Source organism: Panthera uncia, assembly GCF_023721935.1.
Source record: "Panthera uncia isolate 11264 chromosome D3 unlocalized genomic scaffold, Puncia_PCG_1.0 HiC_scaffold_8, whole genome shotgun sequence".
Taxonomy (NCBI): Eukaryota; Metazoa; Chordata; class Mammalia; order Carnivora; family Felidae; genus Panthera; species Panthera uncia.
Genome location: NW_026057586.1, coordinates 329,290 through 352,464, shown reverse-complemented (window position 1 = coordinate 352,464; position 23,175 = coordinate 329,290). Strand labels below are relative to the sequence as shown.

The window sequence follows — 23,175 nt, the reverse complement described above, 5'->3', positions numbered from 1 at the left end:
CAAACTGTCCCAGGTTCGGCCTGGAGTTTCCAGGGTGCAGAAAATGAAGTGAGAACCAGGCCAAGCCCCCAGAAACCCACAGTGGGGAAGACAGAGCTGGGTCTAGGACACGAGGCGGCTGGCGTTTGCAGGACAAAGCAAGCACCGATCACAAGACCGGGCAAAGAACCACCGAAAAAGGTAAGCATTCACAGGGTGCAGCATTCCCAAAGGGCCAGGAGCAGTGTCTTCCTTTCAGCCAGAATGGGAAACCTCGAAATTCACAGGGCTTTAGGTAGAACATTGCTTCAGCAGTGGGGAGTAACTAGCCCAGGCTGAGCAATGCTCCCACCTAACTCATCTTAAAAGCAAGATCTAAAAAGATCACACTGTTTACAAGTTACTTAACCACATCCCCAGAACAAAGCTCACAAATATTTATAGAAACTTAAAAATATTCAGCAGATAGCAAGGTAAAACTCACAATGTCTGACATCCACTCAAAAATTACCAAGCATGTAAAGAAACAGGAAAATGTGATCTATAATGAAGAGACAAATAGACCAACCGGAAAAAAAAACAAAAAAAAATTGGAACCAACATGAATGTTAGAACTGACAAGGGCCTCAAAACAGTTATTATAACTATATTCCATTTGTTCAAAAGTTAGGTTGGGATACAGAAAATTATATACATATTTTTAGACTCTACTCCCTCCCAAAAAAACCATCTAGGCATAAAAATCACAACATCTGAAATGAAAAATGAATATATGGATGGGGTTAATATCAGATTAGATGAAGAAGAAAAGATTAGGAAACTTGAAGACATAGGAAGAGAAATTGCAAAATATAAGAGAAAAGAGAATTTTTTAAAAAAATAAAAAAATAAAAATTAAAAAAATATATAAATAAATAAATAAATAAATAATTTTTAAAAATAAATTTAAAAAAAAAGAGAAAAGAATTTTTTAAATCAACCGAGCATTAGTAAGCTGTGGAACAACTTCAAAGCACATAATATTTGTGTGATTAGAGTCCCTGAATTTCAGGGTTGGGGGAAGGCAGAAAAAAATTGCTGGAGGAAAAAAAGGGCCAAAATCTTCCCAAATTTTATGGAAACGTTAAGTCATAAATCTAAGAAGTGCAACGGATCCCAAGCACAATAAACATAAAGAAAACCACACCAGGGCACAACATAATCAGACTTCTCACCAAAACCAGTAATAAGAAGAAAATTATAAAGGCAGCAAGAAAAAAGGATATATTACATACAGAGGAACAAAGAAGAATAATGTCAAGTTGCTCATCAGTAGAAGACAAGACAGCAAGGGAGCAACGTCTTGAACAGACTGAAAAAAAAACGTGTCAGCTTGGAATTTTATACCTAATGAAACTATTGTTCAACATGAAGGCAGATAATGAAGATTTTTTTTTTCACATTTAACAGCTTAAAAAGGCCGGTGGCTTCGGGTCCCTCCACTACCGTGAAGAGTCCTTGTGGCTCCTTGTTGACCTAACATAGTGAATGCAGTTAGCCCAGGAGGCTAGCCCAACCCGCTACAAGGGTCATTCCTGCCTACTAGGGTTGCCGGGACCTCTTGCCCTCCTTCACCAGATTTTCAGCTACTGATGTTACAAACAATAAAATAATGGAGCATAGAGTTGAGGAAAAGACTTAAACCAGATTTCTCTTCAATCAGTTAAAAAATATGGATCCTGAATCACAGGGACCACAGATTATCAAAGTGACACCTCTTCAACAAATGTTTGCCTCTCGTGCTGGAGCTATCCTGACATCACTAATGGTAATTCCTCTGGATGTTGTGAAGTTTCAACTCCAAGCCCAATGCAACCCATTCTCCAAAGGAAAATGTTTTGTGTAGAGTAATGGACTTATGGATCATTTATGTGTTTGTGAAGCGGAAGGCAACAAAGCATGGTATAAGAAGCCAGGACGTTCCCATTGGATGCCTTTTTGAAAACCATTCGAAATGAGGGCATTAAATCCCTGTGGAGTGGCTTTCCCCCTACTTTAGTGATGGCAGTTCCTGCCACAGTCATTTAGTTTACCTGCTATGATCAATTAACTAATTTTCTGAAATCAAAATTAGGAGAAAATAAAAGTCATATACCAACTGTTGCTGGAATTGTTGCCAGATCACTGTACTGGTATAATTATGAAGTCTTAAAGAAGCCGCCATGTGTGAAATCTAGTTTATATGAACCAACATTTATGATCCACTTTACTTCTGGGGTAGTCTTGGTTATACTTCCGGGGCATCGTCTGGTTATACTTCCGGGGCATCGTCTGGTTTTTCTGCAGCTATCGCAGCTTTGCCCTTTGACGTGGCAAAAACACAAAAGCAGACACAACTTTGGATATGTGAATGTCATAAAATTTCTCTGCCTCTGCATATGTCAACGTGAACTATCATGAAGAACACTGTTGCTAAGAATGGGTTTGCAGGATTATTTACAGGACTCATTCCCCGTTTAATTAAAACTCTTCCTGCTTGGGCCATTATGATCAACACCTATGAATCTGGGAAGGCTTTTCCCGGAAGCAAAATGCTCTAAGACAGCAATACTAGTGATGCTGTTTCAACCTGAAATAACAACCAAAGCCAAATAATAAGTTGGAGACTCTTAGGCAAGAACTCTTTCACCATTATCTTGAAATGATTTTATTATTTTCTATTTTATAATTTAAATAAGTAGTAATTTCTACTTTGCCTCTAAATCATAATCCTAATTTAAAAATAAATTTTGTTACTCTAATTTTTGAGATATTGGGAACGGTATTCCAGAAATCACAACCATTAAATGTTCTCGTAAAGAAAAGAAAAATTATTCCTTAGCGCTGAAAGCAATAATCTGAGAGTTTCATAACTGAGAATGTTTCGGATATATCATAATACTTTGAATTGTGTGCTGAATGATGTAGAGAGTCTGGAAGAAAAATGCCCAAGTCTTTTATGCACACTTACATCATATACATAGATATTTAAGTATTTCAGCAAAGTATATAATAGATAGCAGGCTTTAAATAACATTATTCGCATTTACCAAATAGTACCTATTAGATACCTTCTTTAATTCAAATGCATTAGTTTTTTTTGTTTTGTTTTGTTTTTTAACTTCCTGTTGCTATTTTAAGGCTTCACCAGAGTTAGGATTTCTTCACTCAAAGGTATGGCTATTTTATATCTTTATGAACCAAAATTAACTGTTTATATGATATAGATATTTTTGATAATTAAAGACTCTGTATAATGTTAAACGAAGTCCTTTGGACAGAAGGAAAGCGACACCAGATGGAAATACAGATCTAACATCTTCAGTTTAGATATGGTAACTAAATGGATTGGGGCACCTGGGTGGCTCAGTCGGTTAAGCATCTGACTTCAGCTCAGGTCATGATCTCACAGTTCATGAGTTCGAGCCCCATGCTGGGTTCTGTGCTAACAGTTCAGAGCCTGGAGCCTGCTTCAGATTCTGTCTGTCTGTCTCCCTCTCTCTCTCTCTCTCTCTCTCCCCACTCCCCTGCTCACATTCTGTCCCTCTCTCTCTCAAAAATAAATAAACATTAAAAAAAAATTTTTTTAAGATATGGTAACTAAATGGGTAAATGTATTTGATTTTTCTTCTTATAACTTAAATCTCTTTGATACACAATTGACTATCAAACAAATTTAAGAAACAGTAGCGTTTTAGCATATATAAAGCTAAATATGCCAAACAATCACAGGGACAGGAGGGGTCAGTGACGCCCTGCAGGTGAGGTTCTCGGCAGCATGTGCAGGTGGCAGGACGTCACTTGAGTCAGACAAAGGTAAAGGTGGACCATAAACCCACAGCGAATGCCCATCAACACGTGAATAAAGAAAGAAAACTTAAAATTAGGAAAGAGAGGGGCACCTGAGTGGCTCAGTCAGTTAAGTGTCTGACTCTTGATTTTGGCTCAGGTCATGATGTCACGGTTCGTGAGATCAAGCACCACATTGGGCTCTGAGCTGACACTGTGAAGCCTGCTTAGGATTTTCTCTCTCCCAATCTCTCTGCCTCTCTCCCACTCGTGCTTGATCACTCTCTAAATAAATAATGTTTTAAAAAATTAGGGGGCACCTGGGTGGTTCAGTCAGTCGAGCATCTGACTCTTGATTTTGGCTCAGGTCATGATCTCAGGGTCATGGGATCAAGCCCCATCAGGCTCCACACTGAGCAGAGAGCCTGCTTAAGATTCTCTCTCTCCCTCCACCCCTCTCCCCCACTTGCATGGTCTCTCAAATAATAGATAGATAGGTAGATAGTAGGTAGATAGATAGATAAATGTGTCAGAAGGAGAACTCAAAAAGAAATTAGGAAAGAGAAATTAGAATATATCTCGAACCGACTGAAACAAAAAAGCTACATCCAAGTTGAATGCAGTGCTGGGAGAGACTCGCGGCCGCACGCATGGCCCTCGATGCCCGCACTGGAGGGCAAGCACACTGGGGGGTGAGCAGAGAACAAAGTAAACCCAGAGGAAACAGATAAAGGGAAATAAGGAGGATAACAGAAGCCAATATACAGAAAACAGAAAAATAGAGAAAATCAGTGAAACCAAAGCTGGTGCTTGGAAAAGATCAATAAAATAGACCAACCTCCAGCCAGAATGATTAGGAAAAACAGAAAAGGTGTGAATGTGCGCCCGACGAAAAAGGAGATACACATGACCCGATATCCATTAAGACGCTGAATCTGAATTAAAAACTTCCCACAAAGATAACGTCAGGCACAGAGGGCTTTCCTAGGGAATTTTATCAAATATCTGAAGAAGAAAAAATAACAACCCTCCAAAAACTCACCTAGTAAATTGAAAAGTATGGGATAGTTCCCAACTCATTCCATGAAGCCAGCACTGCTCTGACACAAAAACCAGATAGAGGTGCTACAAGAAAACCACAGACCAGTATCACTCATGATCATAGATGTAAAAACTCTGAACAGACTTCAGCAAATAAAATCTAACAATATATAAGAGGGTTAGTATATCATGACCAAGTAGGGTTTATCCCAGGAATGCAAGGCTGTGCCAATGTCCATAAATCAACCAATGTCATGCACTATATCATACTAAACTAAAAAAGAAAAACACAGGATCGCATCAGCAGATGTAGAAAAAAAGCATCTGACAAAATTCAACATTCGGTCCTGATAAAAATCCTCAACAACTGAAGAATAAAAGGGAACATCCCCAACCTGTGAAAAAAACAACCCCACACAGAACCTGCAGGCAACAATCGTCCTCGTGGGGAGCAGCGAATGCCCTTCCCTAAGATCAGACACAGGGCAAGTGCATGCACCACCTTCTGCCCGAAGCCACACCCGCCTCACTGTGGCGAGTAAGCAAGAGAAAAGAGACAGAAATTTAGAAAACAATACCATATATGATACCCTCGAAAAGTATGAAATACTTAGGGATAAATCTGACAATGTGCGATACCAGCACGTGAAGACTGGGAGGGAAGCAGTGGTGACACTTTAAAAAACGTAAATAAACGGAGACACACACAGTGCTCACGTCCAGAAGTCTCAATGTTGTATGTGTAACAGTTCCCAGAGCATCCCCAGGTCTGACGATTGTTCTAGAAGGACTCACCCAGGATGAGCTTAATTCCTCCAGCAAAGAACTATCGACAACGTGTGAAACGTTGTCGACCAAGGAAGCTCATTAGAGACTCAAGGCCCGGAGTTTTCATTGGGTGCTGGCCATGTAGACGCTCTCTGCCTGGCACATACCAAAATCCCAGACTTCCAGAAGGGAAGCAGGTGTTCAGTGTCTACCATGTCGGGCCAACAGTCCCGGCACAGAGAGCCACTCCACTGGTTCTGGGAATGAAGCAAAGTCTCCTACAATGCAAGTTCCCGGACACCAGCCAGGGGCCAGCTTTGCAAGCAGGCCTCTCCAGAGACCACAGTTACGAGCCTGCTGTGTTAACACTTTCTGCATAATCGTAATTTTACCCAAACTAATCTAAGATCCAAGATAATCCTAATCAAAATCCTAGCATGTTTTTTGTAGAAATTGACAGATTGATTCTAAAAGCCATACAGAAATGCACAGAGTCTAGAGCAAAGTTGGAAGACTAACGCTGCCCGATCCGAAGACTTATTACCAGGCGACAGTAATCAAGACATGTGGCAGTGCCCAGGGCTAGAGAAGCAAATCAGTGCAACAGAACAGAGTTCCCCCCACCACAGAAGCTCATCCTCGACAAGCACACAAAGGCAACTTGGTGGAGAAAAGATAGTCTTTGGACAACCATACGCAAGAACAAAGCTGGGCCTGTGCCCACATCATAAACAAAATTAACCCAAAGTGGATCACAGATCTGAATGTAAAACCTGAAACTACAGTCGTACAAACATCTCCGCTAGGACACCAAAAGCACAATCCCACAAAAGAGCAGACTGATAAAGCAGACTTCTTAAAAGCTGAAAGACTTCTGCTCGCCAAAGGTAATGTTAAGGGAACAAAAAGAGCACCGACCGAAAATACTGCCGACCACACGTCTGACAGAGGACCTACGTGCAAACTAATGAAACTCAAAACTCAGGACGAACGATTTTTGAGTTGGCAGACGTGGACACTTCACCGTGAAGACACAGGATGACAGACAAGCACAGGACAAGATGCTCAACATCCTTCGTGAGACGAAGACCACAATGAGATTGCCACTACCCACCACAGACGACTGAAACCAAAGACAGGTTCACACGGTGTAGACGAGGGGGTGGGGCAGCAGGAACCCACACACTGCTGGGGAGACAGCGGACGGTTTCTTAAAAAGTTAAACATGCACTTACCACAGGATCCAGCCCGTGCACTCCTAGGTACACACCCGAGAAAAGAAAGCATACGTTCACATAGAGACCTGTACCCACATGGCCACGGCAGCTTCATCTGTAACAGCCAAAAACTGGAAGTGACCTAAATGTCCACCCCCAGTGAATAAGCAGAAAAACGGCAGTACAATCAAGATGGACTAACGAGGAAGGACCCACTGACGCGCTGCAATGTGGACAAATTTCAGGATAATTCTGCTGCGTGAAAGAAGGCAGACAAAACAGAGTACACACCATGTGATTTCATTTACGCCCAATTCTAGTAAAGGCGACGAATGTGTAGTGATGGAGAGCAGACGGGAGCTGCCTGCTTGGGGGGGTGGGGGTTACAAAGAGGAAATTTGGGGGGGTGAGAAGCACGTTGTCTCAGATCACGGGTGAAGGTTTCATGGTGAACACGTGTCTAAACCTACCCAAACCGCACACTTTAAACACGTGTTCACCTTGCACTGATCACACCGCAGAAAAGCTGCGAAAAGCCAGCTGAGCTGCCCGAAGCTCAGGGAGAAGGTTCCAGGGGCCGGGGGCGCACCAGAGCCACACAACCAGGACAACAGGGCCCCCCAGTCCTCAGGCACCGCGGCGGGGCGCCGTCCGTCCGTGACAGCAGCCCCAAGCCTCCTGAGCCCTGCCCACGGTCAACCGAATATGACGGCAGTTTTCCCCGAAGCTTTGCCGAAGCTTTATCCCCCTCCGAGATGAGACCCAGGCTACTGCCGGGTCCCAGGCCTTACCTCCCCAGGTCACGGCACTTTCCTTGGGTGGCTGGAGGGACACGCTCCAGCCCGCGGGGGACCCGAGCCCACAGGCGCCCCTCGCATGCACCCTGCCATGCAAGCCTGCCCCCTCTGCTCCCCGCGGCGAGCGCCTGCGGGCTGGAGCGCTGTGTGGGGGCCCATGTCGTTCCCACAGCGACAGTGATGTGATGGTGATGGTGACACCCACCCCAGGCCACACAGCCACCCGAGGGAGCCCAGCAGCATCACCTCCACAGCCTAGGACTTTCAAGTTTGCTGCTCTCCTGCCGCCATGGGGCTCTTAGGAGCCACGTTCCCCGGACCACAGGACACACGTCCACCTCTCTGGGAAACAGCCATCAGAGCCTCGGGGCTCACATTCCTTGTCCCTCACACACGGGGGGCCTCGCCTTTTCTGTGGGACCATTTCCTAACCTGGAGTTACACGGGGAAGCATCATGGCCCAGGCACACGTCCCCTCCGGTAAGGCAGCGGGTCCTCCGAGCAACTCGGACATCTGCAGGGACAGCCGAGGACACGGAGGGCTTCCCGGTTTTCCCTGACTCCAGCCTCTGTGCTCACGGGCAGAGCACTCAAAAAGCGTGTCCACGGAGCACATAACAGGGACACATGAGAAGCAGCCCAGGGTGGCCCCTGGCCCCGAGGACACCGCCCCTGACGCCGCTCCCATCACCACACCCCGTCTGCGCGCCTGGCCCCCAGTAGCACCGTGCTTCCTGATTCTTCCCCAACAAGAAATTCTGGAGAGGGTGCCTGCACCCCTAGAGCCCGGCGTCCTTCCCCACACACAGTGCAGGAGAGGACTGCCCCACATGGACCTGGGGACCCTGCATGACAATCCTCACCAGTGACAAGTCTCTGCCAACAGCACCCAGGAGGTACTTCAGCGCAGAACCCCGATTACCAAGGGCTGTCCCAGATCCTTCTGCGCACAAACGTTTTTAACAAGGAAAACAACACTCGAAGGACACAGCGGTCTCTTCTTAGATTAAGGCTGGATTTTCCATAAAGCCTCCTTTTTCAACAGAACTGCAGCTCTGAAGGTTTCCACAGATCTCAGCCCATGTGCAGACCAGCTTGCCTGCGCTAAACTTTGCAGATTAGCAGCCCCCCGGCAGGACTGGCTTACTTTGCCTGCACCTGTACCACCAGATGAAGGCAGAGGGATCTAATTTCCATCTGCAGCAGGAGCGACCTGAGAAGGACCGTTTCTAAACCCGACCAGTAATTTTACCCAAGAGTGTGTGACAAACACGCTTTTGAATGTCATTAAGGAAACAAAACAAAACAGCCGAAGCTTGAAGGAACATAAAAATAGCACCCACGGAAGCCGCGATGAGGGCAGCGGCCCCGGGCACTAGTACACCCAGCATCGTGTGCACAGTGCACACAAGCCGACCTGGAGGTCTGGTAGCGCCCTAGTGCTCTCGCCACAGCGTCACCCACCTGCAAACACACGAACCGCTCGGTGGCAAAGGGCTCCGCCGCAGAGCCTCAATCACGGGCACGCGGCAAGGCCCAGCAGGGCCAGCCCGATGGCCACGTGTGTCAGCCCCTCCCGGGCCAAAGCTCCCGCAAAGGGCAAGGGGAGTGGGGTGTGCACAGAGCGCCAAGCTCTGGGGCTCATCAGGCCCCTGGGCCCGACTCCCCAATGAGGGACCTGAGGCCAGAGGGGCCTCGTCCACTGCCTCTGCCTTCTGGATTCCAGAAGTTAGCAAAGCCTCCTTTGGGCGTGTCCTCAGCACTCCTCAGTGTGACGGCCGTCACCAGGGGACCCCAGAGAGCAGCTCAGTCTCCACCACCTGACCCCTCGTGGCACCGAGCCGGTCCCAAGGCAGTTATCCTGAGACCCCGGGGAAGACTGAGGGCTGCTGCCGGGGAAAACGCACACATCCCGGGTTTATCTCCTAAGACAGCAGCACCAATAAAAACTGAACACTTTTAACGATCTATAAAATAAACATCATTCAGCATTCCCAGGACAGTTGAAGAAGAAATATTCCTTCTGAGTATATATGATTTACAATAAAATGACAACACAATTTAGAAAACGACCTAAATAGACATTTTCCCAAGGACAACACACAAATGACCAAGAAGCTCGTGGAAAGATGCTCAGCATCACAGGTCGTCAGGGAAGTGCAATCACAGCGTCTATGACGGGAACGAAACGAGACAAGAAAAACTTTTGGTGAGGACATGGAGAAACTGGGAATGTAACGTGCAGCTGGTGGGAATATCGGAAAACGTTCTGGAAGTTCCTCAAATGACTGAACACGGAGCTACCTGTGGCCAGCAACACTCCCATGTGCGTGCCCAAAGAACTGAAACATGCATCGTATACAGACTCGTACACGAGTATTCACAGCTGCATTATCCCTGCAGGTAGAAAGAATCCAAATGTCTTTCGATGGATGAATGGATAAGCAAAACGCAGTCTATCCATGTAGTCACAAAAGTGACAGTGAGAGAAGCCAGTCACAAAAGACTGCATCTGGTATGACTCTCTTGTGTGAAATATCCAGAACAGGCAAATCCAGAGACAGAAAACAGAGGAGTGGTTTCCCAAGGTTGGGGTCAGGGGGAAATTGGGAGGGATAGGGTTTCTTTTTGGGGTGATGGAAACGTTCCATAATTAAACCTTTTTTTTTTTTAAGTGATTTCTACACCCAACATGGGGCTTGAACTCAAACTCCAAAGTCACATGCTCTTCTGAACGAAACAACCAGGTGCCCCCAAGAAATGTTCTGTAATTAGATAGTGGCGATGATAATACAACATTGTGAAGGTACTAAAAACCACTGAATCGTGTACTTTAAGGTGATTAAAATGGTGAATTTGCTGTGAATTTTATCTCAAGAAAATTTCAAGGGTAAATTTTATGTTATGTGAATTATACCTCAAAAGACAAATTTTAATGAACAAAATAGTTTTAATGTATATGATATTTTATACAGAAAAATACAGATATAAACAGCCACGTTAGTAGTATATTTTCTAATGCTGGAGTTAAAATACTTCTTTTAAACTTCAAGTATAAGGTGCTGTCCTTTGTATCCTGGATCATTTAAAATAAATTCAGCAACCCATGCACCCATCAGGTGTGACTGATACATTGCAGTGAATTAAACCAAGCGGTAGGGAGAGAAAAGTGGGAACTAGATAAGCAAAAATGTCAGCCGAGGATAATACCGGGTAAATACAGAAAGCATGAAATGAGATTTGCAATGAGGAACACAGAAGATGCTTTTTAAAAAGTACAGATTCCTGATCTGTATCAGATAGACCCAAACTTTTTCTACACTTCTGAGAGATTCCTATGTCCACACAATTTCATTAATAAATACTAAAATAAATTTTAAAATAAACTTAAAGAGAGTTCTGGCTTCCCTCTCAGGAAAAACGGGTGCTGTACCCGGGCACAGGGGAAGGCAGCCCCCCTCTTCAAAAGGAGCCCCCGAGGTGACCCCTGCACCTGCAGTGAGTGTCCCAGGAGAGGTGCGGGTAAGGAGCCCGCGCTCCAGGCACCGGGACAGGACACGGGAGGGCCAACCCGAGTCACACCCCCTCAGCATTTTCACAACCCGCACACCGACCAAGATGGGATGTGTTAGGTCCCACAGGGTGTTTTCTAGACAAGACTTGAAAGCAAGGAGTTTAGCGCTGAACAGATGTGTGCAGGGCGAGGGACAGGCCAGCCTCCTCCCAGCCACGGTCAGCCCTCCCTGCCCCTTAACTGCTGCTCAGAGAACGGCTGACAGCCACGAGGGATTCCTCATTACTTAAACGTCTGGAAGTCCCTACCTGTCAGGGCACTGGCTTCCCTGGGTTGGCAGACTGACCCCTTCCTTGCCCACAGCCCATGAGGGTTCCCATTCAGCCTCACCCCCTCCAGGTTCACCGTCTGGAGAACGCGGACAGGGAATCTGCACCAGGAGACGGCGTCCTGATGGGCACAGGGACCCGATTTCTCACCCGCTGGCGTTCTGATGCTCCAAAGGCGACGAAAGAGACCTGGTCTTTCTAAGAGGATGCTGAGCAAGCCGCAGGTGAAAAGAGCAGGCACTTTGAGGAAGCTCATGAGTCAGGAGGAAAGTGCAGGAAAAACACCGCAATGCTGGCTCCAGATGCGAACAGACAGCTGTACCCGGAAGCTGTTTCCCACCGGAGCCCGAAGGGACCGTGGTGACACTAACTGCCTCACAAGCCCCCGGCGGACCCCCCCCCCCGCCAGAAGACAGGCTGAGTGGTAAAGCCTTCCCTCAACTGTCACACCCCCACCCCACATGCCCCACGCACTACACGCTTCAGCCACACCAGACCACCTCCCTACCCTCACCCAGGCAGCCCCTCCCCCAAGGCCAGCTGAGACAGACCCAAGCCCCCCCATCACCAGCCTCACCACATCTGTCTTCACTTTCCCCCCTGACCCCAGTCCTCTGTCCCCCAGCCCCCTCTTTGTCCCCAGTCCCCCCTCTGTCCCCAACCCCCTGTCTCTACTGGCCTCCCCTCTCTGAAGCAGGAGATCAGGTTAGAGAAGGCTTCCCAGGGACTGACTCTAACCACCATCCATCAAGTGTGGTGTGAGAAGGCACAGAAGCTATTTTTTACAGCCAAAGGCTCCAGAATTAGAGTCAGTTCTGTTCTGACTGCGGGAGTGGACTCCCTCCGCAGCCCGGACGGTCACCCTGATGATGGAAGCATCGCCTTGGCCGAGGTGACCACAGCTGGCCCAGAGTCACGGCAGGAGCCTGCCCCGTGCAGTGGCCACACGAGCTGCAGACGGTACGAGAGGTGGAAGGAATCCCCCAGCTCCTTTTCCCCTCTGCTGACCCTCTGCTGAACCCGTGAAGTTTTCCAAAGAGCAAACTCTAGTCCTTTCTACCGACCCCTTCCTCTTCCTCACCAGGCAAGTCCTTTACACGGGTGCCCTCTCCTCGCCACAGCCCCCCGGCAGGCCTACAGACCTGGCCACGTCCCCAGGGGACAGCCAAGGTCATGCAGAGCCAGCTCCAGTGAAAAGGTGTTCCGGGGAGGAGCCCCTGCTGCTGGGGTCACGGCCAGTCCCTCACAAGTGCTGACACCACGCCAGCATCGGGCATGCACACACCCCAGCTGTGTGACCTTGAGACAAGGGCCTAACCTCACAGCGCCTCAGGATGCCACGCCGCCCCATGAGGTCACGCCGTCTGGTAATTAAGACCCACGGACACAGAACGAGCTCGGCCCACCCTCGGCAGCCCTCGTGGTGAAGCCACCCACACGCCTTCTTCCCAAGACACGCACACAGGTGCTCGGCCAGGAGGCCGCGGTCTCAGAGGGACCCAGGGGGCCCTGGGCACCGGCACAGGTGTGTGTGCGGTATGGCACCTCATCTCCCTCACCACAGGGTCCAGTGGGCCCAGCACAAGGATGAGGAGGCCGGTCAGTGTCCTTCTAGCCCTGGGCCCTCTGACCCACCACATGGGAATTACAGTCCCTCGAGCTGGATGGGACCCCAAGAACCTCGAATCCCAACACTTCACTGGCCGATAGAAGCAGGAGTTGCCCCGATGCTCCTCCACCGACGAGAAACCAGGAACAGCATCTGGCTCCCGTGGTCTACACTCCCCAGGGGCAGACACGGCTCACGGCACACGGGAGGGGCAGGTGCCAGGGACCACCCCCACCGACCAAACAAAACCCCCTTCCAGTGCCCCCAGTGACTACCCTGATGGGCATGCGCACCTAGAAGGGGGCATTTTCTTGTATGTAAACTATACATGGAGACGTTTTTTAAAAACAGACCCCCTTCTTCAACCTCCATGCACTAACTCCACTCTCAGATCATGAAGACACATTTCACAGAGAAAAGGAAGCTTCCCACAGCTGCGTGGGGAGTCCCCACTGAACAAACTGCGGGGGGGGGGGGCTCCTCTGCGTCCCCACCAGGGCAGGGGGCCCCTCCTCTGCGTCCCCGTCAGGGCAGGGGACCCCTCCTCTGCACCCCCACTGGGGCAGGGGGCCCTCCTCTGCACCCCCACTGGGGCAGGGGGCCCCTCCTCTGTGCCCCGGCGGGGCAGGGGCAGCCACCAGCCTCTGCATGGCTGAGGGACTCCATGGTGGCCCAGAGACCACGTGCTGTCACGGGATCCCGCCAATGCAGCTTCACCTCCTGTCTCTCAGCCAAGGGCTGAGGAAAGCCAGCGTGCCACCGAGGGGGCCGGGTGCCCCTCCACACAGCCCCGGGCCTCGTGGGGTCACAGAGGGCCTGGCCAGGCAGGGGCCAAGGCCAAGTGCAGCCCCGCAGCTTGTGGCCTGACCCCAGGGAGGCAGCTGGTGGTCAGTCTGCTGAGAGAACCAGTGCCTCGTCAGCTGTCTCATTCCACCCCAGGGAACGAGAGCAGCAGAGACCCCAGCCTTCCCTGAGGAGGAGACCCCTGCCCCCTCGGGTCACCTCTTAGGGCTCCATCGCAGACCCCATTAATGACGGAACAGTTACGTAACCTGGAGCGGTCCCTGCGCCTCCCAGACCTCGAAGCCCGCCAGCACCCCCGTGTGGCCCGTCCCCGCCGGTGCAGGCAAAGTCCTTCCTGCTGGAAAAACACTGCAAGAGACCACGGGGGGGGGGGGGGGGGCCCAGGGTTCAGGCCTGGGCGCCGCAGGTGGAGGGAGGCCCAGCACCAGAGGCCACAACCACAACCAGAAGCTGTTGGAGAAAGTCGTGTGAACCACACAGCCACGGGCTCTCCACACGAGCCACGTTCAAAAGACCCCCATGTGCCCCGAGCGGCATGGGCAGTGCTGGGGGCTCTGGCCACCGTGGCCGGTCCCGGACCCCAGCTCCCGGCCCCCCCGGCCCCTGCCTCCAGATGCCCACAAACCAAGGGGAGGCTGTGAACGGAGGGCTGCCCTCCAGGGGACAGGGGCGCTCCCAGGGTCCGCGACACACACGGTGACAAAGCAAAGCGGGCCAGCCAGGGCTGAGCTGCTGGGCGGGCCGGGGCTGCCAGCTCTGTCCTACAGGACAGGACGCCCTGATCCCGCGTGGCAGGCGGCTACAGAGCGAGCAGGGCCATTGCCCAAGGGGGGGAAGGCAGGTTCCCAGAGGGCCTCGTACAGCAGCCACAGAGACAACACGCTGCACGCGGTGGGCGCCAGGAACAGAGCCGAGCGCCCCACTCGTCGCGGTCACTCTGTGGGCCCTCACACTGCCTGGTCCATTGGTGTCCCCCGCGCCTGGGCACACAACCCCCCGCCCCCATCCCGCAGACAGGCTGTGGCTCCACACTGAACGGCTTCTGCCCCGGTGTGTGCGGCACAGGCTGGGGTCCCCGCGGGAGCGGGAAGGGGGCACAGCCGGCAGGAGAGCCACCAAGGGCAGAAGTAACATGCAGACGGGGGGGGGGGGGGGGGGGCTGCACCTGTGGTGAGAGCCCACCCATCGGAGAGTGCAGGGCCCCAGGGTGATCCAGGAGCAAACACACACAAGGCTGCCAGCGAAGATGGGGGGACGCGTGGTCCTGCTGTGAACATGGCTCTGGGGCCCCAGCCGGCCTCTGACTGCTGTGTGCCTTCCTGGCTAGTGATCCAGCCTCTCTGTGCCTGTAAAATGGGGGAATCACAGCACACTGTGCATAGGCCAGCATGAAAATTAAATGACCGATTTCCGGTAAAAGACTTAAGACAGCGTCTGGCACCTACTGAGCACTGAAAATCAGCTACCTTTAAAAACAAAGTCTACCAAACAAAGTCCCCGCGCGGCCAGGGGCCACTTCCCAGGCGGCAGGTGGCCTTCACCCCACGAAGCTCCATCCAATGGCAGTCGTGCTGTGCTGCTTCCTGAGATTAAAAGCTCACCAACCCCCCCCCCCCCCACCGAGCCCAGCAGGGGACCTGCCCATCAGCAGTTTCTGAGGAAGAGAACAGAAATTGGTGGGGCTCGGGGGCCAGCCCAGGCCTCTCCCTGCACTCAGGTCCCGCTCCCTCAGCGCCCCCTCCCGGCCGGCTCCCCACTGGCAGAGTCCAGATCACCGGACACACCCGCGGCACCCTGAGGTGACGGGATGTGGGGACCCAGCAGCAGGCCAACCAGACACGGGGTTTGGTCAGTGAATGAGGCACAAGGCCATGCGTCCCTGTCGTGGCCATCACACACGGGAACAGGATGAAAGACTGAGGGGGAATGGGCTCTTTACATCCTTTCAAAGTGTGCCCCAACAGGTACAAACCACCCGCAGAGGCGTGGGGGCCGGTGGAACAGCGCCGTGTGGCCCCCAGCACTGGAAGCACGGGGGACCTTCAGCCAAGCTGCCCCAGGACCCCCAGGACAAAGGTCCGGAACTGAGCCCTGGGAGCGGACGGCCAATGGCGAGGGCAGCTCTGGCGTGGTGAGGCCGCAGGCGCCAGGCTCGTGGGACCAGGCCGCGCTGTGGCCGTGGAGGCACAGGTCCTGCCTTCCAGAGGGAACACTGGAGGACGTGGGTGTCACCAAACACCGAGTCAGCAACTTGTTCTCCAACAGCTCGAAAAAACACTACCGGATTCCCACCTTAACTCTATGGTCTCTCGAAAAATTTTTAAATATTTAAAAATCAACTCTCCGTGAAAACAAAACCACCCCGGGTCAAAGTGACACTCAGCTCTCACCACACTGCTCTCCTGGAAGCTCCCCGTCCCCCGCCCCTGCCCAAGCACCTGTGCTTGTCTCTGTGACCCTGCCGAGCGCCCGCTCAATCCAGGGACACAGGGACACAGCCCTGACCTACGACCCCACGTCCCCGAGCTCACACTCCAACAAGGAATAGGGGGACGCCAGGCTCTGGGGGAGAGGGGGGGCATGTGGCGCCTGTGGGGCCACCAGAGAAAGCTCAGGACAGGGGCCTGTGGGGCTCCTGCTGTGCGGGAGGGAAGCCACAGGGCAGGGGAGGAGGTGGCTTGCAACCACTCTGCCTGGACAGGGAAACAAGGTTAGCAAAGACAACAGCGCCATCTGGCTGTAGGACTGCAAACGCCCTCGTCAGCCTTCAGAGCAGTTCACTGTACTGAGCCACCTTTGCCCCATCCGCCCACACCCACCCCCACCAGGCGGGCCAGGGGACCAGTGGGCGGGCCAGGGGACCAGCAGGCGGGCCAGGGGACCAGCGGGCCGCTGCCGTGAGACACAGATCCAGGGATCCAGATGCCCCAACCCACCCGAGGGAGCTGAGCACGACTGAGCAGTGAGCCGGAGCACTGGCCCTCACTGAAAAATGCTCTCAGAGAGGAAGCCCATCACGTCCTCGTGGCTAACCCCCCAGCAGAGGTGAGCCCGTCTTGGGCTCTGTGACGGGCTGGCCTTTCTGGCATCCCTCAACTGCAGCAGCCTTTTCCTTTTATCCTACTGCATTTCTGGCTCTTTCTTTTGCTGCTAATTTCTGGTTAGTGGGCATCCTACACTGGACAAGAGGCCACAGGCTGAGGCCCCGTGCCCTGCACCAACAGTCCAGCAGGAGGCCGGTCACCCCGGCCAACAGCCCCGCAGACAAGTGCTTGGGCAGTGACTCTCCACACAAGCACCCTGGACTCGGCAGAAAGAGCAAGGGAGGCCTTGACACAGAGGGACGGGGACGTAGTTTTACCCCAAGTCAAAACAGCACCCTCACTTACAATGACAGTTTGAAGGCTACCTCTAAAAACCTAACGGAGGACATGTCCTATTCACATGAACACGAAACCAACCAAGAAGCGGCCAGGCCCCGAGTCCAGCCTTCAGGGAAGCTCCAAATAAAAACAGACCGTGCTCTCCTGGCCCGAAACATCCCGTGTAACCCCGGCTGCCAGGGCTCCGGTCGGGTAACCCAGTGAATGGGACAGAGTGGCGACGTGAGGGTCTCTGCAGACGCTCTCCCCGGCAGAATAAGAGAACCGCTGTGAACTCTAAAACACCACCATTGACAATCTCTGGAAAGTGTCCTATGGCCATACAGCAACAAAGAAACATCTACTTAAGAAAAGAGGGTTTGAGACATGACCCCTCGTGACAAAAGCTCCGCCCCGGGTGGGGCGGCCAGAGCTCCCAGTGCGGGCACAGACACTTCTCACCTCTGGCTGGGCTCCCGCTCTCCTCCTGGCAAGAAGGGCAGACAAGTCAGGGCTCCCTGCCCACCGGGACAGACACTCCACACCGGGCACAGCCAGCAGAGAGCACCGTCCTGACCCAGCTCACGGGGTTTACGGGTCCCACGGTGGGAGGAGCAGCACACCGCCCCAGCACGGGTGCCAGAGCAGGGGTTCAGAGGTTCTGTCCCGGAAGTGGGGGGTGTGAGAACAGCCAGTTCTGCAGCTCTCCCGAAAGGGACAACCTCTGCTTAGAACACAGTATGAACAAGTTCAAGCCTAAGGGTGCTGACAGAACAGTGAGGAATCTGGTACCCGAGCAATTACAGGAAGCTGGAAGCTCCACTATGGCAACAAGGGAAACAGAGACCCGGTCGACGTTTACCAGACACAAACAGCCAAGGAGAGTCGTCCTGGGGACACAGCAGTTCTCGAAGACTGCCCTCAAGACACCCCCTGGCCCCCTGCCTGGCCTCAACTGGACCAGACCTGTGCACGCCCCGGCGTGTTATCAAAACCAACAGAGCAATCAGCTAGCCATTAGAGGAGGCTAACAGGTGAGTGTGACGGCAGTGGAGGCAGATCACCCAGGGGCTTGGAGGGGACCAAGTACCTCAACCAACCACAGCCTCACCTGGGGGAGGAGAGGTGCAGAGACAGCGCTCATCCAGCCAGGTCACTAAACAAATAAGCAAACAAGCCTCCCCGCAGCCAGGGTCAGGGATCAGTGACTAGAGTTGCTACAGTATTTTGCAATACAGTTTTCAGCAAAATATTGAGAAATGCAAAGAAATGGGAAAGTGGCCCGCACACAGAAGAAAAATAAAAATAAAATAAAAACAAAATTGGTTTTGAAAGGGAACAGCTACCAGACTTAGCAGAAATGACTTCAAAACGGTTATTATGAATATGTTCAAAGAACTAAAGGAAATCAATCATAAAGGATAAAGGAGGGCAGGGGTGCCTGGGTGGCTAGGTCAGTTGAGCGTCCAACTCTTGATTTCAGCTCAGGTCATGATCTCACAGTTCATGGGATTCAGCCCCATGTCGGGCTCTGTGCTGACAGTGAGGAACCTTCTTGGGATTCTCTCTCTCTCTCTCTCTCTGTCTGTCTCTCTCTGTCTCTCTGCACGCCTCCCCCCCCCCCCACCAAATAAATAAATAAACTTAAAAAAATTAAAACTAGAACTCCACATGACCCAGCAATTCCACTACTAGGTATTTATCCAAAGAAAACAAGAACAATAATTCAAAACGATGTGTGCACCCCTGTGTTTACAGCAGCATTATTTACAGTAGCCTAGATGTGGGTGCAGCCCAAGTGTCTACCAACAGGTGAATGGATAAAGAAGATGTGGTGTGGGGGCGCCTGGGTGGCTCAGTCGGTTAAGAAGATGTGATGTAAATATGTACAGTGGAATATTGTTCGGCCAGAAAAAAGAAGGACGTTCTGCCATTGGCAACAAGGATGGACCTTGAGGGCACTGTCAGTGAAATAAGTCAGACAGAAAAAGACAAAAATACCACATGAGCTTATTTATATGTGGAAGTCTGACAACAACAACAACAACAAAAACAAAGCCACAATAAGCCCGTGGACGCAGAGAACAGATTGGTGGTTGCCAGAGGTGGGGGATTCAGGATGGGTAAAATGGGCGAAGGTGGTCAAAAGGTACAAGCTTCCAGTTACAAAATAAGTATGCCATGGGGATGTAATTTACAGGATGGTGCCTACAGTTAACAATACTGTGGGGGCGCCTGGGTGGCTCAGTCGGTTAAGCATCCGACTTCGGTTCAGGTCGTGATCTCGCGGTCCGTGAGTTCGAGCCCCACGTCGGGCTCTGTGCTGACAGCTCAGAGCCTGGATCCTGTTTCAGATTCTGTGTCTCCCTCTCTCTGACCCTCCCCCGTTCATGCTCTGTCTCTCTCTGTCTCAAAAATAAATAAACATTAAAAAAAAACAACAATACTGTGTTGCACATTATTTCAACTGTGTGTTGAAAGTGGCTTAGTGAGAGTAGATCTTAAAAGTCCTCATCCTAAGAAGAAAATATCTTGTAACCATGTCAGATGACTAACGTCAACTAGACTATGTACAACACACGCATTTCACAACGTACTTCACCACATATACAGTACATACGAACGTCCAATAACATACACCTGAAAGTGATGTCATATATCGATTACACCTCAAAAAATTTTAATTAATAAAGAATTGATACCAATTTTTCACAACTGAAAATGGAAGAGGAGGGAACACTTCCCATCCCCAACCTGCCTTACGAGGCCAGTACTGTCCTGATATTAAAACCACAGTCATCTCACACACACACACACACACACACACACACACACACGCACACCAATATCTCTTGTGAACATGGACACAAAAATCTTTAACACAATACTAGCAAACAGAATCCAGCATCTTATAAAAAGGGTTACACATCATGGTCAGGTGGGACGTATACCAAGAATGCAATGTTGGTTCAACATACAAAAATCAGTCAATGTAGAATAAAGGACAAAAAACACATGACCATCTCAACAGACACAGAAAAGCAGTAGACAAACTTCAACGTTGTTTCAGGACTACAACAAACAAACAACAAACTCAGAACAGAAAGGTTCTTGCTTCCGCTAATCTGAGGCATCTGTGAGAACCCACGGCTGACATCACACGTAGTGGCGAAGGGATGCCGTCTCACTCAACTCGGGAGCAAGACCAGCTCGGCCAGGCTCACCGTTGTAGCCATTTCGGACTCTAGGGTAATTAGGCAAGAAAAAGGAAAAGTATCCAGACTGGGAAGGAACAAGTAAGCGTATCTCTATTTGCGGATGATGCAATCTTACATACAGAAGTCCTAAAGAATCCACTAAAAAGCTAACAGCACCAATAAACGAGACGCACGAAGCTGCAGGAAACGGGATCGACGTATGAAAATCTATTTTATTTCTAGGAGATAGCCACATGCGATGCGAAATGAAATCAAGAAAACAATTCCGTTCGCCACGGCAGCAAAAAGAAGACTTAAAAGCGTTCGGAAACCTGAACTCCGAGCACCTCCTTGTCCCCGCCTCTCTCCTACCCTTCCTCCCTCTTTCTCTCACACTCACACAATGGGCAGGTTTCTACGAACTGGTTCATGCTTAACAGTAGCAGGCTATGTGTTGGTTAGTTTGCTGGGGACGTGGGCGCACTGGTACCATGAGGCGCACGCGCGGGGCAAGCATGGCCGTGGGGGCTGAGCGGGGACAGAGCCGCACAGAATGAACGAAGCAGGGGCTCCAGCGGGCGGGCAGCCTCGTGCGGTGTGGTACGTACCCAGATATGACCGCCGGGGCGGGGGCTTGATTGCTTCATCCTGGGTATCCGCAGCTACATTTAAAAAGAGAGAAAAACAGAAAGGAGGAAGAGAAAAGAAAAACAGACCGATTTTAACACGGGCAAGCGGCTGTGTCTCCCAGTCCATTTTGCATTTCCTTTTTTAAGAAACACCGGAAAAGAAGGACAAGATCTTGGCGTCTGAGTTTGAGGAAGTTTACTTTCTGAATGATTTTCCTCCAAACCTACCCTCTTCCAATGTAAGTCCCTGGGGAAGGAGGAGGAAATCTCGGGCCAAAACGAAAAGTCACCACGTTTTCGCTGAATTTCTAAGGTCAGAGATGGCATAAAGCCCACGGCTTGCCTGCTCTGCTGACAGAGACAGCAGGCGGTACCCCCACTTCCCCTAAAAGCTCGTCCGCACGCAAGCTCTGACTGCAAGACAGCTGTCCCAGGTCAAAGCTCTTCAGAAGGCTGCCTGATAAAGCCTTTTTCAGAGGACACTCAACAAAATGCCCTCTGGGAACAGGGAGCTAGTGCAGCATGTGAACTGGCCAAGCGTGCGGCTGAGAGGCGACGGCCCGTTACATTGGGGGGACCGCGGTACCCCGACCGCTCCCTGAGCCCCGCCGCAGCACCCAAGACGGGCACACGAGGCCTCCGTTCGGAGGGAGCCCAGCCCCACCCGAGTCCCCCCGCTCCGCACTGCCCAGGACGCAGCCCGCGGCCCTCGAAGACTCGGCCAGAGTCCCTCCACGGTGGGAAGAGTGAGACTCAGGCAGGCACTGGACCTGGCCACAGAACGGGGGGCAGGTGTGTGTCATCCGCCCCAGGCGAGGCAGGCTCCGCCTACAAATGGACATTTTGCAAGTAAATGGCTAAAAGAAAATGCCAGACTGGCTATGTGGGCTTGGGGACGGCACATGCCCACAGACCCTGCGGACCAGGAGTCGCTGCCCCCCCCAACCTGAGGGTTTCTTGACCCAGCAGCACCACCTCCGGGAACGCTGGGCTCTGAATAGCCAGACTCAGCCGGACTTCCTCAGCTTCCTGCATCTGTTTCTTCACTGAGGCCAAGTTTACTGCTCACCGACACTTCCTCTAAAGATCAGGGTCCCAAAGCGGAAGGGGAGGGAAGGAAGGGGACACGGGAGGGACTGCTCACCGTGGCTCCGGTGCAGTTCAGACACACCCATGCTGTCTCCCCTCTCGCCTCGGGCCTGATCGTGCCCGGCACACAAGCTGGAAACATGCCAGGCAGCAGGGCAAGGCCAGGGTGGAGGCCCGGAGCGAGAGAGTGTGGCCGGGGGCCTCTCGGGTCACAATGATGGGGGAAGGAAAGGCAGCAGCTGGTAGGGGGTGTGGGTCAGGGCGGGAAGTCTGCCCTGTGTCAGACTTTCCGGAGGACAGAGTCAAGCCACCTAAGTCTTCTCGGCTAGAAAGTAGTGAGATCAGGCCTACACCTTAGAGAATCATCTTTGCGCAGGACAGACGGGAGGAGGGCCAGTCCCGAGGCTGAGAGACCAGGGGGCATCGTCCACAATCACATACTTTCAGGCATCTGTGAACACCCACTCCAGGCACCGAGGTCCAGAAACAGCCTCAGCAACATGTCCACATCGTTCCCATCGGAGGCGGCGTGCATGTCCTCGCCCCTTGATTACGGGGGGCCTGTGACCACTCCATTCTGCAGAAGCGATGCATGCTCCCCAAGACCAGAGCACAGACACGGCTTCCACCTGGTTCCCTCTCACGCTCCCCTTGTGACCTGGTGGCCATGCCACGAGGAAGCTAGGAAGCTTAGGCCACACAAGAAGGCCACGTGAAGATCTCCCAGCAGACCCCCCAACACGGGAGCAACTGAGAGAAAGGGAGGGACCTAGAGGGTGAAAGACACAGAAAGAGGAAGGGAGGCAGGGCCCCGGCAAATGGCCAGCCATACTGTTGCCGTCCAGCCAGACTCGTGAGCATCACTGCGTCCTTGCAAATCACCAAGCCTGGGGTTACTTGTGGAGCAGCCACAGAGACTGGAACAGAACCTGACGGGACAGAAGTCTGGGACGAGCTCAGACAGGAGAAGTGGTCGTCCTGGATGCCACGGGACAGCAGGAGGGAGGGCCGGTGAGCTGACCAGAGGCCAGAC

The 23,175-nt window shown here is 51.7% G+C and overlaps 1 protein-coding gene and 1 pseudogene across 6 annotated transcripts in view; one reads left to right on the top strand and one right to left on the bottom strand.

The window, feature by feature from the left end:
* Positions 1–23,175, bottom strand: part of SLC66A2 (solute carrier family 66 member 2) — a 51,890-nt gene that overhangs the window by 14,259 nt on the left and 14,456 nt on the right. For 4 of the 6 annotated variants that reach the window (XM_049620299.1, XM_049620297.1, XM_049620301.1 and 1 more), the window contains exon 4: positions 21,033–21,086. The exons of the other annotated variants lie outside the window; for them this stretch is intronic. In XM_049620299.1, the coding sequence (XP_049476256.1) occupies positions 21,033–21,086 (54 nt within the window). The remainder of the gene's footprint in view (positions 1–21,032; positions 21,087–23,175) is intronic. 6 annotated transcript variants of the gene reach the window in all.
* On the top strand, positions 1,657–2,572 carry LOC125914746 (probable mitochondrial glutathione transporter SLC25A40; annotated as a pseudogene).